This window comes from Struthio camelus, chromosome 2, assembly GCF_040807025.1.
Source record: "Struthio camelus isolate bStrCam1 chromosome 2, bStrCam1.hap1, whole genome shotgun sequence".
NCBI lineage: Eukaryota > Metazoa > Chordata > Aves > Struthioniformes > Struthionidae > Struthio > Struthio camelus.
Genome location: NC_090943.1, coordinates 48693116 through 48707568, shown reverse-complemented (window position 1 = coordinate 48707568; position 14453 = coordinate 48693116). Strand labels below are relative to the sequence as shown.

Here is a 14453-nt window from a genome sequence, read left to right as displayed (position 1 = left end):
GTTTTAACCTCAGAGCAGCATTAGCCTAAACAAACAAACAAATAAACATTGTACTTTATTTATTGTATCCAACCACTGGTTTGTGGAAGAAGCCCGTATGCTGTTTATAAACACATTTGTCTCTGTAAATGCTCATGGGTGTCTTAACATCGCGTTAAATCCAATTTGCTTTTTTATCACAGCAGAGGCAGTGATAATTGGGGGCTTGGAGAAAAGGGGAAGGAAAACACGATGTTCGTCTTCACGTTTCCCTGTGCTATGTACTGAAATAGCTGAAATGATGATACTTTGTCTTCTGCTTTTTCAACAGCTGCTTCCACTGATCGGAAAACATAGGAGACTGAGGTTCCCTCGCTGAACACAGCGTGCCTGGCTTGAGACTTACGGTTCTTTGGGGCTGAGAAGGGCAAACGTGGACAGTGACGTGGAATAAACATTGCAGAGACCCGTTACTTGCCAGTAGTGCTCAGTATACCAAACACTCATGCAAAGGACACACAGGGATTCTGAAAATGCTGCACCTTCTGTATCAGTCCACTCCCCACAGACGTTATTGATGCTATTTTCTACTGAAAGGCCAAAGTTCCTAATTTCAGCCTAACTTCTGGTTCTGTGAAGAAGCCGATTCTTGGACGCGTTTCCCACTGCCTCAAGTGGAAGCTGAGACGTTCGATACATGCTCTCTGAGACTCTTAACAGGAGGATGGCCCCGTTTTTGAGAGGGAACGCTTTCACCTTCTTATTGGCTGAAGAAGAGTAAATGGCAACCTAAATATAATATAATCTAACAGTGTGACCTTATTTACTGAAATCACGCCCTATAGTATGTTCTTCACTTTTTTCAAGAGCAGAAAACCTAAACTTCTCTGCATAGGAATCCTATATTTCAAAGTTTTGTAACTGAACCTTTGTCACAATGCAGTCCAAAGAGTAAAACCAAGACAGGTTAACTAATTTATATTGATCAAGCTATAGGGATCGTTGAAATCTGCACATTGTGTTGCTATTTAAGTAACTAAAACTTCTCTTTTACTGCTTGTGAGTGAAACCGAAAAAGAAATGCAGCAAAGCAAAATCTTACAGCTATGCAACTTTTTTTTTTTTAATAGGAAAAAAAAAAAAGAAGAATTACCAATTTTAAGTGCTGCCAGTTAAGGTAATTTGTTTAACGGGTATTTTTTTAAAAACTATTTCAGGTAATTATTTTATTATACTACTCTCATCTCCAGGCTGCCTCCTGAGGTGTAAATGAATAACTGCAAATGTGGGCACAGCAAGTTTTTTGTAGGCGTGGGAGATAACATTGAGGTAGGATTTGTGTTTAATTTTTAAAACACTTATACGCAAGCTTTTTTTGTTTCCTTGTTTTAATATTTTTTGATGGCAGGATCTGTAGTACTTTGCATGTGAATCATTGGTCTCTTCATGTGAAGACTGGCATTTGACAGTGTGATTTGATTTTTTTTTTTTTAAGGCACCTGCATTTGTTTAATTTATTGTTATTTTACTATGTTATATTGATACAACCAGGGCTCCATGAAATGTAGGATGTATCTGGAGGAGTACACTAAGTAAAACTGTGGATAAGTATTAGTTCCCATAAAGTATCGAAGTTCAAAAAAAAAAAAAAGACAAAAAACTGGAACAAATATCAGGGCTTAGAAGCATACTTTTTATATCAAGAATTAATTCATAGTTTCTGAATTTCATAGTACAGGGAAGAGTTTATGATTATTTATTAGTGACAGACGTTTTAGTGGTTTCAGTAGTTAAAATAAATCGCACAACACTTTAAATGTTTTTCTTGTGCATACATAATTCTGCTTTCCTTTTTTGTTTAAATACATATTTCTCTCTGTTGCTACTGTGATTCATATCAAAAAGGGCAAAGAAAAGTAGCAACTGCTGCTATCCAGGAAAACAAGTGCATTGCATGTTATTAGACTCCTATCTTGCTTGCAGAGTGATTCTTGCCTGGATAACGTTTTCCCCTGAATGTTGTTCTGTGAAATGCCTTTGTTGTGCTGCAAATCAGGAGGAGTCCAAGCTAGATAACAGTCATGATCAACAGTGCGGTTTCTGCATTTTTTTGACTTGCATAACTGGTTTCAACTGAACCTGTAGCTATGGGGCCCTATTGTATTCCCTTTTTCAGTGGGAGCAGAACCATTTTGTCATACTTTCAATTCAGTAGTCATATCAAATGTACAGTAGTTTCCTGTACAGATTCCTTTTTAGCAGAGAATCATTGTGTTGCCTTGTATTATCATTAAGGGAGGAAAAATTACAGCACCTGTAGTATTTTAATAGTGATGTTGCCTGGAGGTCCACTTTTCCGATGTTTTGAATTTTTCTGTCTTCTGAAAGTAAAGCATTTGCATTGATTCAATGTTTACTGTTGGCTTCATGCCTATAGGAACTGATCTGTAGTATGTAAAGGAGGTAGGTTAGTGTTTTGGTGTCCCATGCTCCAAGGTCGTAGATAGTCTTTGGCTTGGGGATGAAATAGATAAATATTTATAAACACAAATCTGTTTACAACTTAAGCTTAGTTTCAGTAGTTCATATTTTAGTACATTAGCTGCTTTTTTTTTTTTTTTGGTAAACCTTGATTTTCTGCAATCAGATGCAAGTAGATGGTTTAAAGACCCAACAGTCATCACTGCTGACCTACACTCAGGACCGATGTTGGAAAAGCGTGCCACTAGCAATTGCTTCAAATCTGTGGTTTTGCAGGCAACAGTTGGCCCAGTTGAGCAGCAATACTTTGGATTATTTGATACAAGGTCAGCCTTAGACCCTAGTTTTGCATTCTCAGTATACATAAATGTCCTTTCAAAGCCTATGGAAAGTTGGCTTGTATCAAAACCTGTAATATGGACCAAGCCTACAGTGACCCTAGACACATAAGACTGGTGCTTAGGTTTAAAAAGTCCTGTGGAAATTCACCTGCATTAAGCTTTCTATCACCAGCTATGTTGGTCAGTTGGAGATGAGCGCGCCGTATACGCAACTCTAGTTATTGGCAACACCTTCATTTTAAAAACATCCTCACAGCGGTCCTGAATCATTGTGCTTCAAAAGAGGGAAGAAACACCAAACAAAGAGTCCTTTTGTCTCAGTCACAGAACACCATGCTTGTCCACAAGAAGCAATAAGTTAAATTAGGATGTGATATGCTTCTTTGCCTGTAAATATATTGAGATTGCCAATTCTATGTTGTCTCAGAATATTTTCTGTTATCTGGCCTATATCTTCTCAAAGTATGTAAGGCTGTGAAGCAATTTCCATACTCAGGTCTGCTATTAACAAGCTGCTTGCCAGAAGAGGAAGAGTAGACACAACGCTGTCTTGAAATGTGAGGTTTTTTTGAGTTTGTAACATAACTGGGTATCTTTAGTAGCAACTGTTTTTCTAAAGTTAATAGTGCAAGTGGCTATGATTTGGATTGTATATAACTGTAGTCCATACAATGCCAAGAGAGCCATGCTACTGTCAGTACAGGGCACTGATTAGCCTGTCTGTTATAAATCAGTACATCTATAATAACATTTTTCTTTGAAGTAATCAGCTAATTTTCTTTCAACATGTACATTAGATGGTGAGTTCAATGGGACATAAGGAAAAATATGAAGCACACTGCAAATTGGCAGTATTTTATTTTGGGGAAAAGTAAAGTGTAAGACAGATGGTCTTGTTTGTAATCAATTTAATTTTCATATTCAAGGGTAAGCGTACTGCAGTATTTTTAAATGGAAAGTTTGTAGGTAATGTACAAAGATGTGGGTGGATACCTGTGACCTTTTTTCTCTCTCTACTCCCCCTCTTTATGATATAAAGAGGGTTTTATGACTTAAACAATCTTGAGATTTATATATTTATCCTAGTTCTTAATGTTAGGAATACTAGCTTTTTAATTAAATTTTTGCTGAAAGGCTGGAGAGCTAGTAAACCTGACTCCCAGAAGACTAAAATCTCAGCAAACGTGGAAAAGATAATTTTTAGTCAGAAATCTAGATCTTTGGTGTTTATAGATGGCTAATGTCTAATACACGTGAGATGTGTTTATGGACGTTTTTAGTATGCCTTCTTTTCCATTGGAGGGCTTCAGAAACTCACCTCATTTTTCCTGTGTTCCACCAAAAGCAGGGAACTCGGCACTTGAATATTCTTGCTATCTCTAAGTAAACAGCAACAAAGCATACGTTGGTTCTGGTGCAAACTGTGATATCTCTGAGTTTCTGTGAATTTTAGCTGCTTTGTCACATTGAAAAAGAACATTTGTGTGTAAATTTGGTTTTGCTGTTTTGTACCTGCTGATTCTGATGTACAGTTGCAGTTTCCCGAGATCCTGGAGTACAGAAATGCTACTACGGGATCTTCCAACTTACCTTTGCTATGGGAGATTAACTCATTTTTTCCGACTATGCTACATTTTGTGATTCAGTTTCTACCCCTCAAAGCTTAACACTCATTATCAGATTCTTCCCTTCTTCCTAGATGAAGAAATGATACTTCTTTAGAGTCTTGTCCCCCTTAATCCTTGGAAATGCTTTCCATTGGCATCATTAAGAGACAAGTAAGAGAATGTAGTTGGAAGAGGAAGGCTTATTACAGTTTTGCTGCCACCCAGACAAACTCTGCCCCCCACCCCCCCCACCCCGTGGCAGTGTCATCAGCTTGTGCCACTTAGGTTTTTGTCATCCAAAATATGCCGTGTGAGAAATTTGCACCAGAACTGTGGCCAGTTTCTGCTTCCTAAATGCAAAACGTCTATGATGTTTTTCTGCATAAATTAACAGAAGCGCTGTTTGCTCCTAAAATCAGGTTGAAGATGGTTTAGCCTGTTGAAAAAGAACAGCGTTGAGAGTCTCTGCAGTTGCATTTGGTTATCTTGTGAGTACGGTGCTACGATTTGGTTTGCTTCTCAAGCCACTGCCTAGTGTACTGCACAGTAATTTCTCAGTGAGTACATCAGAGCTGATGACAGGATACACTGTAAAATGACCTAATTGTGGGGCATTACTAGTTGCTGAAGTCTTGCTCAGATACACTGTCATAGGACTATCCTGCACCTGAAGATTGGACTTGGTTCTGTCTCTGACCTAATAAGTTGCCGATGTACAGTAGCTCGCAGGCAGCGAGCCTGCTAGTTGCTGATCTTTCTGGCAGCTTTTAATCTATGTATGTTTGTTTGAGAGACTTTTGCCCTTGGGTGTGCTTTGGCAAAGATCTTGCAATGATAAGTCGGATTTGCTTGATTCTGGCAGAGTTTCAAATGTAAGTAACCTGACGTTGCAAGTACCTAATCTGTTGCTGAATCCTGTTGCTCTTGTTTTCCCTCAGATCTGTCCTTTTTTTTTTTTTTCCCTCTCCAATTTGTTGTTTTTAATAGTAAACACTTCTCAACATGAGTGGTCATGAGCTCCTGAGGTGTGAAATGTAGCAGGAAAAGGCATCAAAGCAGGATTCTGTGTTCTTCCTGCATATATTAAGATGAAGCTCAAGTATTCATTATTGTACAGTAAAAAAATTCTCTTCTAGCTGATATTGCCAAAGTACTGTAACTTGCGAGGCAGAAAGGAGGCAGCTTAGGTGGAGAGGGGACGTCTGCATGAACTACGTAATTTTAAAAGCTGCAGCATCACGTTTAACAAGTGGTGATCCAGCGTTAACCTTATCGCTTGACTGAGAAACTCGTCTTGGCTCTCCTTACCATTTAGCAGCTGTACCTGCTGGCAGAGGGCGCAGTGGGGGTATCCCCCCTTTTTTATATGCCTCTTTCCACAGAACTCACCCTGTTGACAAAGTGGTAGATGGTGGTAAACTCCGGGATCGCTTAGGAAGCGCTACGTTTACGTGTAGCCATAATGGGCAAGATGTCTTCCTTCCTTACCCTAAGCAGAAATCAGAATGTAATTTGCCATGTCTAATGTAAAACACATTTGTAATTTTTTTTCTTTTTTAATTGAGCAGTATGATTGCAAGCTGACTTAAGTTGTTGTAAGGTACTTTTTTTTGATGGTCTGCCAGTACATAATCATGAATGAAAATATTTTTTTATTGATTTTTTTTTTTTTAGGCTGTATGTGTAACATTCCATTCATGTAAAATATGTACAAATATATGTAATAAATCTTTTGAAGCACAGGTTCTATCACACCTCCAGGGTTGTTTGCTTGTTTGTTTTTCTGTTAGTATCGGTGGAAGAGGCACAGCTGTGGGGCAGAGCTGCTCTATGTCTGTGCCAGAGACCACACTGAAAACAGGGCGAGAGGAAAAGCGGTGTATGGTGCAGAGTCACAGCCATAAAAGCAACTTGACTTCTAGGCTGCCTGCAATTCTGCAGGTAGGAATTCAGAGTCTCTGGGCCAGCTTCTGGCCCCTGTCACAGCCCCTTAGCTCTCTGCATATCCTGCAAAGCGGATATGTGACAGGCTTTTATCCAGCTGGCTAAAGACTGTCTTGGCAGAGCAGAGGCCCTGTCGCTGCTCTTTTGCCAGCGTAGATGGTGGCTGGAGGAGGGGTGGGTCTGGTTGATGTGTACTCTCCTGATCCTTAGCAGATATAATGGCCTTCAGGATTAGCACAATTTAGAGTCAACACGTGATCAGTCAGATCCAGAGGTGGGAAATTCACGTGGGCGGTTTAAAAAAGGCAAACTGCCTCCTTCCCCATCCTCTAGAGATGGGGGAGCAGGAGGTTCAGCTAGATCAAAGCATCGAGCTGATAAGCTTAATACACCCCTCATTGCTTCTGTCTCCTCTGCCCACATACCATTCTAGCTTTGTCCTAACGCACTTTGTAGTTGCCTTTTTAAAACTGACTCTGCCAGCGTACCCATGGCTCAGCAGCGAGTGGGTTCCCTGTCCCTGATGGTTACCAATGCTCTCCCATTTAAACCTGAACAGCCTTCCAGGAGAAGGCTACCACACAGGCTTCTGCAGAGACACCTTTGCTCCTGGGGAGTTGATTGCTGCCCAGAGCCACAGGGGGTGTTAGAGCAGCTTACAGATGAGCTCTCTGGCAAGGGCATGGAGGGTTTGTACAGGTGTCTGCCTGAAAACTTAACCTCCTGGAGAGCAGCTGCAGCTAATAAACTCCTCAGGTCACCCACCAGTGCTGCTGTAGGTAGCCATGGGCTCGGGAGCCCTGACTGCATTATTATTCCAAATCTGCCTGTTTGCTCTGGCAGCGGTTGGGGGGCTGCTACCCTTGCGCTAAAAACAAGCGCAAAGAAGGCAGAGGCAAGGGTCAGCTCCATGCTGTTGAGCATGTGCAGGTTTGTGGCTGGGTATGAGGCAAGCCTGCAGGGAGGAGAGCTGGGAGCTGGCGCGTTGATTCTCCATCACCACCCCCAACCAGGGCAAGGTGATGGTCCCTGTATCTGTGGCACTCTGAGCAAAGCCAAAGAGCCTTTCACCAAGATTACGCGTGGATGATGACAAGATTTTGGTCCTCTCTTACTCATCAGACAGGAAATGCCTCTTCTTACGTTTGTGCGTTGCATCTCAGATGAAGAGGGTGCTGCTCCCAGCTGGGAGCTGTCGGCACTCTAGTAGTATGTGCTGCTTGACTCTCATGCATGGATATTTAGCTTGAAATCCTCAAAAGCTGGATGTCCTTGCTTGCTCCTCTTGAGAGAGGAGTGGCCGTAGGGAGGAAAGCTAGTCGTTACGGCGTAGGAACAGTTACGACCCTTCCAAGTCTCTCCGCTGATAGTTTTAATGTATGAATTAGTCTAGTCTGCACCAAGAGACAGTTGGATGTAATATTACTACGGGACGTGTCCATATCTCTTGCTAGTGTAACATTTTTTTTTCCTGCTTGGCTTCTGGGAAGCCTGAACTCCTTCGTTGCCAGTTAATTCCTGTGTTTTTTCTTCTCCGTCGTGGGCGCGTGAAACGAGAGCTGCGTTACGGAAGCAGCTGATAATTAGCTAGAACCGCGTCTGGCTTTGCGTCAGGAAAATCTGCCGGAAGTTATTCCAGTCGAGTAGGTGCAGAATTTCGGGTGTGGAGTTTAAATCAGTGGCATCTGCTGGTTTCAAGTTAACGCCCTCCCGGCGTATGGCTTGTGCCGCGTGTGACAGGCGAGGCGCTCGGCGGCACCCTCCTGCAGCGGGGCGCGATCCTGCGCGCGGGTCCGTGTCCGCTGCAGTTCGCGGCGGGTCCGTGTCCGCTGCAGTTCGCGGCGAGGCGGCGTTTCCCAGCCCTCGTTTAATCGATCGTGTGTTTTCTGAGGGGGACGAGATCAGGGCGGCGGGGCAGGGAGGAGGGTTGGACATATATTAAATAGCTGTAGGAAGCCCACAGGCAGCTGGCGTAAGATGACTGCCGCCTCGCAAGGGCAGCGGAGCGGAGGAGGCGGCGGGCGCTAAAAGCCCGGTGACGGGTCGGGGTCGCCGGCCGCGGGTCGGGGCGGAAACGGCAGGTGCTCTCGGCGCCTCCCCGGGTTTGGCCTGTTGTATTTTGAGGCACGCCGCGTGTCGAGCTCCTGCCCTGCTTTTTGCTTTCACACTGGTGGCAGCTTCCTTTGTGTGAACATGTGTGTTAAACTTTAACAAAGACCTGCTTCCCCCCCGCCCCCACGTCGTTTCTTTAAGTAGACTTCAAAGGGGGGGGGGTCTGAACCCTCTTTCGATGCCTGGACAGGGAGGTTAAACCACCCCTGAGCGCCTGCCCGCAGGAGCCCCCCTCCGGGGCCGCGGCCGTGGGGCCGACCCGCGCTGCCGCCGGCACGGGACGCCGCGGAGGTGGCCGTGGGCGAGGGGGGGGCCGTGGGGGCGCGCGGCCGCTGGCCCACCTCTCCTTGCTGAGGTGATTCCTTTAAAGTCTTTAGGCTGCAGTGCACTCCGCTGGGGAAGGATGGTTTGGGGGTTTTATTTCCTTGACGACTTCTGTCACGATGCTCCCGCCCTACTGCTGCTGGTGATGTGGGTGTCTTCCTGCACAGCCGTTCCCCGGGCCTGGATCTGGACCGTAGCTATCTCCTCCGAAATAGCAGCCCTCAGTTCAAACCGTCCTGCCTACCTGAGGCGAGTCACTGCAAAACCTTGCAGCTCCCCTCCCTCGCCTGCCATGCAGATCTGAGAGTCGAGAAGGAACCGGGGCTAGTCTCAGCCCCTCCGAGCTTCGCAGGGAATTCAGATATAAATCCATCAGGATAAAAGACAGGAATTCCCCAGTGCCTGTGGCACTCCCGGGATCCTCTCTCAGCTTGCGCGCTGGGAATCTGGCGGCGAGAAAGGACTCGCCACTGGCACATAAATCACGTTCTCAGAAGCCTCACCCTGTCCCACAGGGAGGCTGTGCTCCCCACCAAGAAAGCTCCCCGAGCGAGGTAACAGAGGCAGCGTTGTCAGGATAAGTCAAGAGAGTCCTTGGTGTGGTAGGCAACCCCACAACCTGGTGTCCGTTTTCATCTAATGTGATCCTGGTATTTTATTTCCACTTGTAAAGCAAGCGCCAATGCGTTCACGGGCAGCTTGTCGCTTTTTGCTTCTAATATTTGATTCGTGAGCTGTAAAACAAAAGACCTCTGCAGTGACTTTAGTTCTTGGGGGTACCCCCTTCCTTTGGCCCGTCTCTGCCTCCTTTGCTCCTACATGCTGCTATTTAAAAGGTTTTACAATAGGCTCCTGTTTTCCTCTGCCAAACCGAGCTAACCGAAAGAACTGAAACTACAAGGAAGCGAGCATGGCTCTCCCTCTCTCCCTGCTACTCCCATGGCACGGGCTGGAAAAAGTACAATCCTGTAGTGACTCCGATTAAAAGACTAAAGGACGCGTGGTCCACACCGCCTTGCAAGTCTGAGGCTGTACGTGGAGCCGAGGGAGCAAGCTGGGGCTGCTGCATGGCGCTGATCCGTGACAGGAAGCTCCTATGCACTTTGCAACCTTTGGTGTCAGTGGAGGTGCCATCTCACAGAAAACTGTCCTACAGCCCCGAGGCCTTGCCAGCGCTATGATCTGCATATGCAAGTAGTCTGCCACTGGGTTACAAACCTTCCTGAACTGCTTTCTGAGAGCCGGAGATGCAGTCCTCACACCCAGTTAGCAGCATGAAACCAGCTTGCAAAAAAAGCATCCTTTTCCAAAGAACGGGCTGTGTGTGAACAGAGCTGGAAACCCCTGTGTCGGACCAGCTCGCTGGAAACCCCTGTGTCGCGTGTTACCTGGCATTACCAATAAACGTACACACCTTGCACCAGCCAAATACAAATGTTGCACCCTCAAGCCAGCAAGGGAGTTTGCTCCCAGCGGTGGATGAAAATACAGGGAGCTTCTGCAGTGAGTTTGGCGGTTGAACTACAGGGGCAGAGCAGTGCCCGTACCCTGAGCCACTGTGGTGGTTTCCCTCACTGCCGGTGAGTGAGTTGTACGCGCTGTCTGAAAGGTCCCTCGTGGATGGCAGTGGCTGTGAGCTCCCTTCTCCAGTTGTGACAGCTCTTCCCTGCCTTCTACAGCTACAGTTAGTTGGGCTGTCACGTTCACAGCTGGACCTAGCCAAGAGTCTGCTTGACAGTGCTTCAGCAAAGCCACAGGAATTGCAGGGAGTCTGTTCTTTTAAAAAGCTGTTTATTATCACTGTGGACAAGTGGAAAAAAAAAAAAACAGTAATGCTGTATACAGAGAATGTCTTAGCAAATTACGAGCAAGTCTTAAAAAAAAAATAGTGGTTGTTTCTGAATTTCAGTAAACAAGGCTCTTGCTGCAAGCTGCAAATATGTAGCTGAGAAGCACTCTGCAAATAGCCCTTTAAGAGTACAAAGAAAGAAATGCAGCCTGAACTGCTGTGCCAGCAAACCAGGAAATTCAGCTGCTCCCACAGCAGCAACCAGTTTCCCCAGCTCCAGCTTCCCAAAGCTGTGACATGATGTGTGAAACAGCCCCGTTGCCCTGGGTAAGTTCGGAGCAGGAAGCTGTGAAACCCCTTGCTTTTGCCAATGCCAACCTGAGCTCTGCTCAGAGCTGCAGGACTAGCCTGAATGAGCTCTCGCTACTGGAAACCCACTCTGAAATGAGATTATGACTGGCACAGTAATCTGTACAGAACTGTACCCTACTTGGGGCTGAGCTTGATCCTGCCACTGCTTACTGTCTTTCTCTTGCAGCCCAGTAAACGTTCATGTCCCTGAAAACACTGGCCCGGATGCTAGGTTTGTAACCGACAGGCAGGTAACAGGATTTGCAACAGGTTTTAGCATGTCATCAGGCTACAGCTAGCTCCCCGCACTGCTTTAAACCAAAAAGGGGCAGAGGTGGCTGAATGGGAACGCTCGGAGGGAGCCTTCAGGGACGCTTTGCGCTGTTGGAGGCTATCGGTGAAATGAGGAGAACTGGAGTTGTTAACTGTGTATGTATGTTCTCCCTAGCAAACGAGTACATAATTCAGTGATGAGCAAAAACGGGGAGCACACCTCCCTCCAAGAGAGGTTGGGGGGGGGCCTTCTTGCACCCGTGTCTCCGTGTGTGTGTTTTTTTTTTTTAAGGCCTGGTTTTGGCAAATGCTTTTGCAGTTGAAATCCACCTCGTGTAACAGTGTGCCCTTCTGCTTCAGTAAACAAATGGCTCAGGTGCAGAAATCATTCAAGTTAGCTGACTACTTTCCTCTGGCATGGTCTGAAAGCCTCTGTCTCCTTCCCTTTGAGAAATCAGTGTTGCTATCTTGGTCAAGGAGGAGAATCCTTTTTTTTTTTCATGTTTTTCTTTTTGGGCAGATTTGGGAATGGAGAAAGGTGGAGATTTGCTTGTTTAGCATTTTAACGGGAGATTCTTCTTTCAGCCTACCATGGTTTTGTGGGCTAGTCAGTAACGGGAGAATTGTTTCTCAAAGCTGGTGGGTAACAGGGGCGAAGGAAGGAAAAGGGATCATGCTTTTCCATTTTCAGTTCCTTGTACAGAGTGTGGGGCAGAATGCGAGATACCCTTTATGAAGAGTGCCTAATTTGCAGGAAAAAAATCAAATACCCCACTCCTTTGGAAGGTGGTTTCTTTTAGAGGCACCTAGAATTATATTCTCCAAACTAATTATGCTTCCTTGCTGGTTCTTACCATTGTTACCTACATGTTGCCTTGCGCTTTTCTTTAATTCAAGTACAGAAGGAAAGCTTTCCAAGCAACTCTCAATGCTTCTATGTGCTTACATGTTGCTGGGAGAAGGGATTTCAACTCACTGCAACTGATTTTCAGTTGTCCTTTCTCCCCACTGAAGCTAGGCAACTTAATATTGCCACCAGCACAGTGTCTAGGCCAGCAGCCAAGGCAGTGAACAGCCTGCTAATTAATTTTTCACATTTATCTCCAAACCCCCTCCCCAGAATAAACATTGTGCTAACAGGAGGTAGCAGTTTCTATGCAGCCCTCAGGAAATTTTAAGTGAAGGTGCTTTACTGCCAGTATTATGATTTTTCAGTGACAGGAATGAGGGCTTCTGGTTGTATAAAAGTGAATGTATTGGCTTCAGTGTGGAAAAAAGATTACTGGAAGTAATCTATGCCCAAGGTATTCATTTCTCTGTAAAAGCAGTGCCTACAACTCTGCCTTTAGTCGGGGGGAAATGAGGGCCTAATTTCTAGACAGGAGAAAAACATTCATGTTGAAAGCAACAGTACCACAGAGTTCTTATAGATAGATTATGTTTCCAGTAAGGCTATGCATGCTCCTTCCTCAGTTAGGAGGAATATAATACTGTAAGCTTATGGAGTTTGTGCATCTTGCACCCTTTCTTGCACATATATATATATTTTTATATATAAATAAGTTAAAGATTATTTTACATCACTGTACAGAATAAACCTAAACTCAGTTATCAAAATGCATACACCTGCCGGTGGATTTGGTCTGGTAACACTCTTTCATTTCATCTTCATCTTCAAAGCACCATACAAACATTAATTATTTACCAAGGCAACTTCCCACTCACCAAAAGGATTAAGCGTAACAGGCAGGGTAAGGGATGGAGCTGAGGGAGAGCAGCATGTTACTAAAAAGGCAGCTAATCATGTATCTCTCTCTCCTGCCATGAGCACTGCAGATTTATGCCTTTATAAACTCCACAGTCCGAGTGGAGGAGAAACCTTTGTAACATGAAGCTTGTCAAAATGGGAAAGTCCTCATTCAAAAGCAAATGATCCGTTCTTCATTTTCAAAAGCTTTGGCCTCTTCTTGGCTTATCAGGTTCCCATTCAAACTATTGGAGGAGGAAAAACAGGGATATGAAAGTAAGGTACTGACTGCTTCCCATCTATTTTTCCTGTTTTGGAACAGAGATCAAAGCTTGCCAGAGCCATGTGAACTACATGCTTCCCAAGTGCACGATTTGGGAACAAGCCTCAAAGAGGCAGGCTACAGCACTGTTGTTTCCACTGCACGTACAAAGAAAGAGTCGTCTACTTTAAAAACAAAAACTGAACTAAAACCTAAACTTCATTAAACTGAAATCGTTTCCCTAACTGAGGTGGATACCCAGCTACTTGCATTTCAGCATGCAGCAAGCTCTGAGTGCATCTGAAAGCCAATGGACTTACAGGCTGACCTCTGTGCGTTCATTTTCAGAAGTCCTGGCCGTACACACTGGGGTGCAAAAAACCTTGTGCTGCCTGGAACTAAATGTTAGGTTAATGGGATCATTATGAAAAGCAGCATATAGTGGACAAAGGTTCTTAACGTGTTGTGGACTAGTGTAAAGAAATTTAAACTGTCTTCAGAGTATTTTGTGTCTTCCATGGCAACAAGGGAGAAACACTGTGTTAAGTACTCAGGCATTATTAATATGAAATGACTTAAGGCAAAGTTTTCAAGTCTGGTTAAATAAAGCTAATCTACACTGACAGTTATAGCCCTAAATACAAGCAGCCCAATAAATGCAGCCTTCAGAAGTGCTGAACACTATTAAACCATTCAGATTTATGAAGTTATTAGGGTTAATGAACACCTCTGAAAATCCAGTCAAGAAGAATCGAAAGATAGACTTGGGCTTAAACGCTCAGAATGACTTGAGTGGGGATCTATGCCTCCTGTATAGATGACAGCAGACAGTGGCCTTTGGAAAAAACATCTCTTCCTCATCTCTAGGGAGCACAGCAGTCAGAGAGTGAGTCACCATCTTTTTAAGCAAGAATTCAGTGTCCCTTCTCTAAAAGAATATATTTAAAAAAAATTTTCAAGTTCTATAAAATGGAAGCAGCAGTGCTAAAACCAACCTAGTCCTCTCGACTCCTGTGTTCCCTGAGGTGAGGGAAGGAATGTGGTATTTGGCTTTGTGCCGCATAACGCACATGCATGACTATGTGATGCCTACCTAATCTAACACAAGCAAATCTTACAAAAAGTTAATCTTCTTGTAGCTCAGCACTTTTAGTGTGTTTGGAGCACTGCCTAAAGACAAGCCAAGCCCAAATCCTATGAACCAAATTAGTAATGTTAATTAAATATAACTATCTCCTGCTTG

General features: G+C 44.4%; 2 protein-coding genes across 10 annotated transcripts in view; one reads left to right on the top strand and one right to left on the bottom strand.

The window, feature by feature from the left end:
• The window catches only part of ZNRF2 (zinc and ring finger 2), a 62236-nt gene extending 56074 nt beyond the window's left edge, over positions 1-6162 (top strand). The window contains exons 5-6 of one of the 2 annotated variants that reach the window (XR_011139710.1): positions 311-1308; positions 4828-6162. The gene's annotated coding sequence lies outside the window, so the exon portion shown is untranslated. Of the gene's footprint in view, positions 1-310 lie in introns of both variants that reach the window. The other variant, XM_068935576.1, reaches the window with a different exon arrangement.
• NOD1 (nucleotide binding oligomerization domain containing 1) overlaps positions 309-14453 on the bottom strand; it is a 40622-nt gene continuing 26477 nt past the window's right edge. For 7 of the 8 annotated variants that reach the window (XM_068935568.1, XM_068935573.1, XM_068935569.1 and 4 more), the window contains one exon: positions 309-13193. In XM_068935568.1, the coding sequence (XP_068791669.1) occupies positions 13121-13193 (73 nt within the window). In that variant the 3' untranslated portion in view covers positions 309-13120. The remainder of the gene's footprint in view (positions 13194-14453) is intronic. The other variant, XR_011139707.1, reaches the window with a different exon arrangement.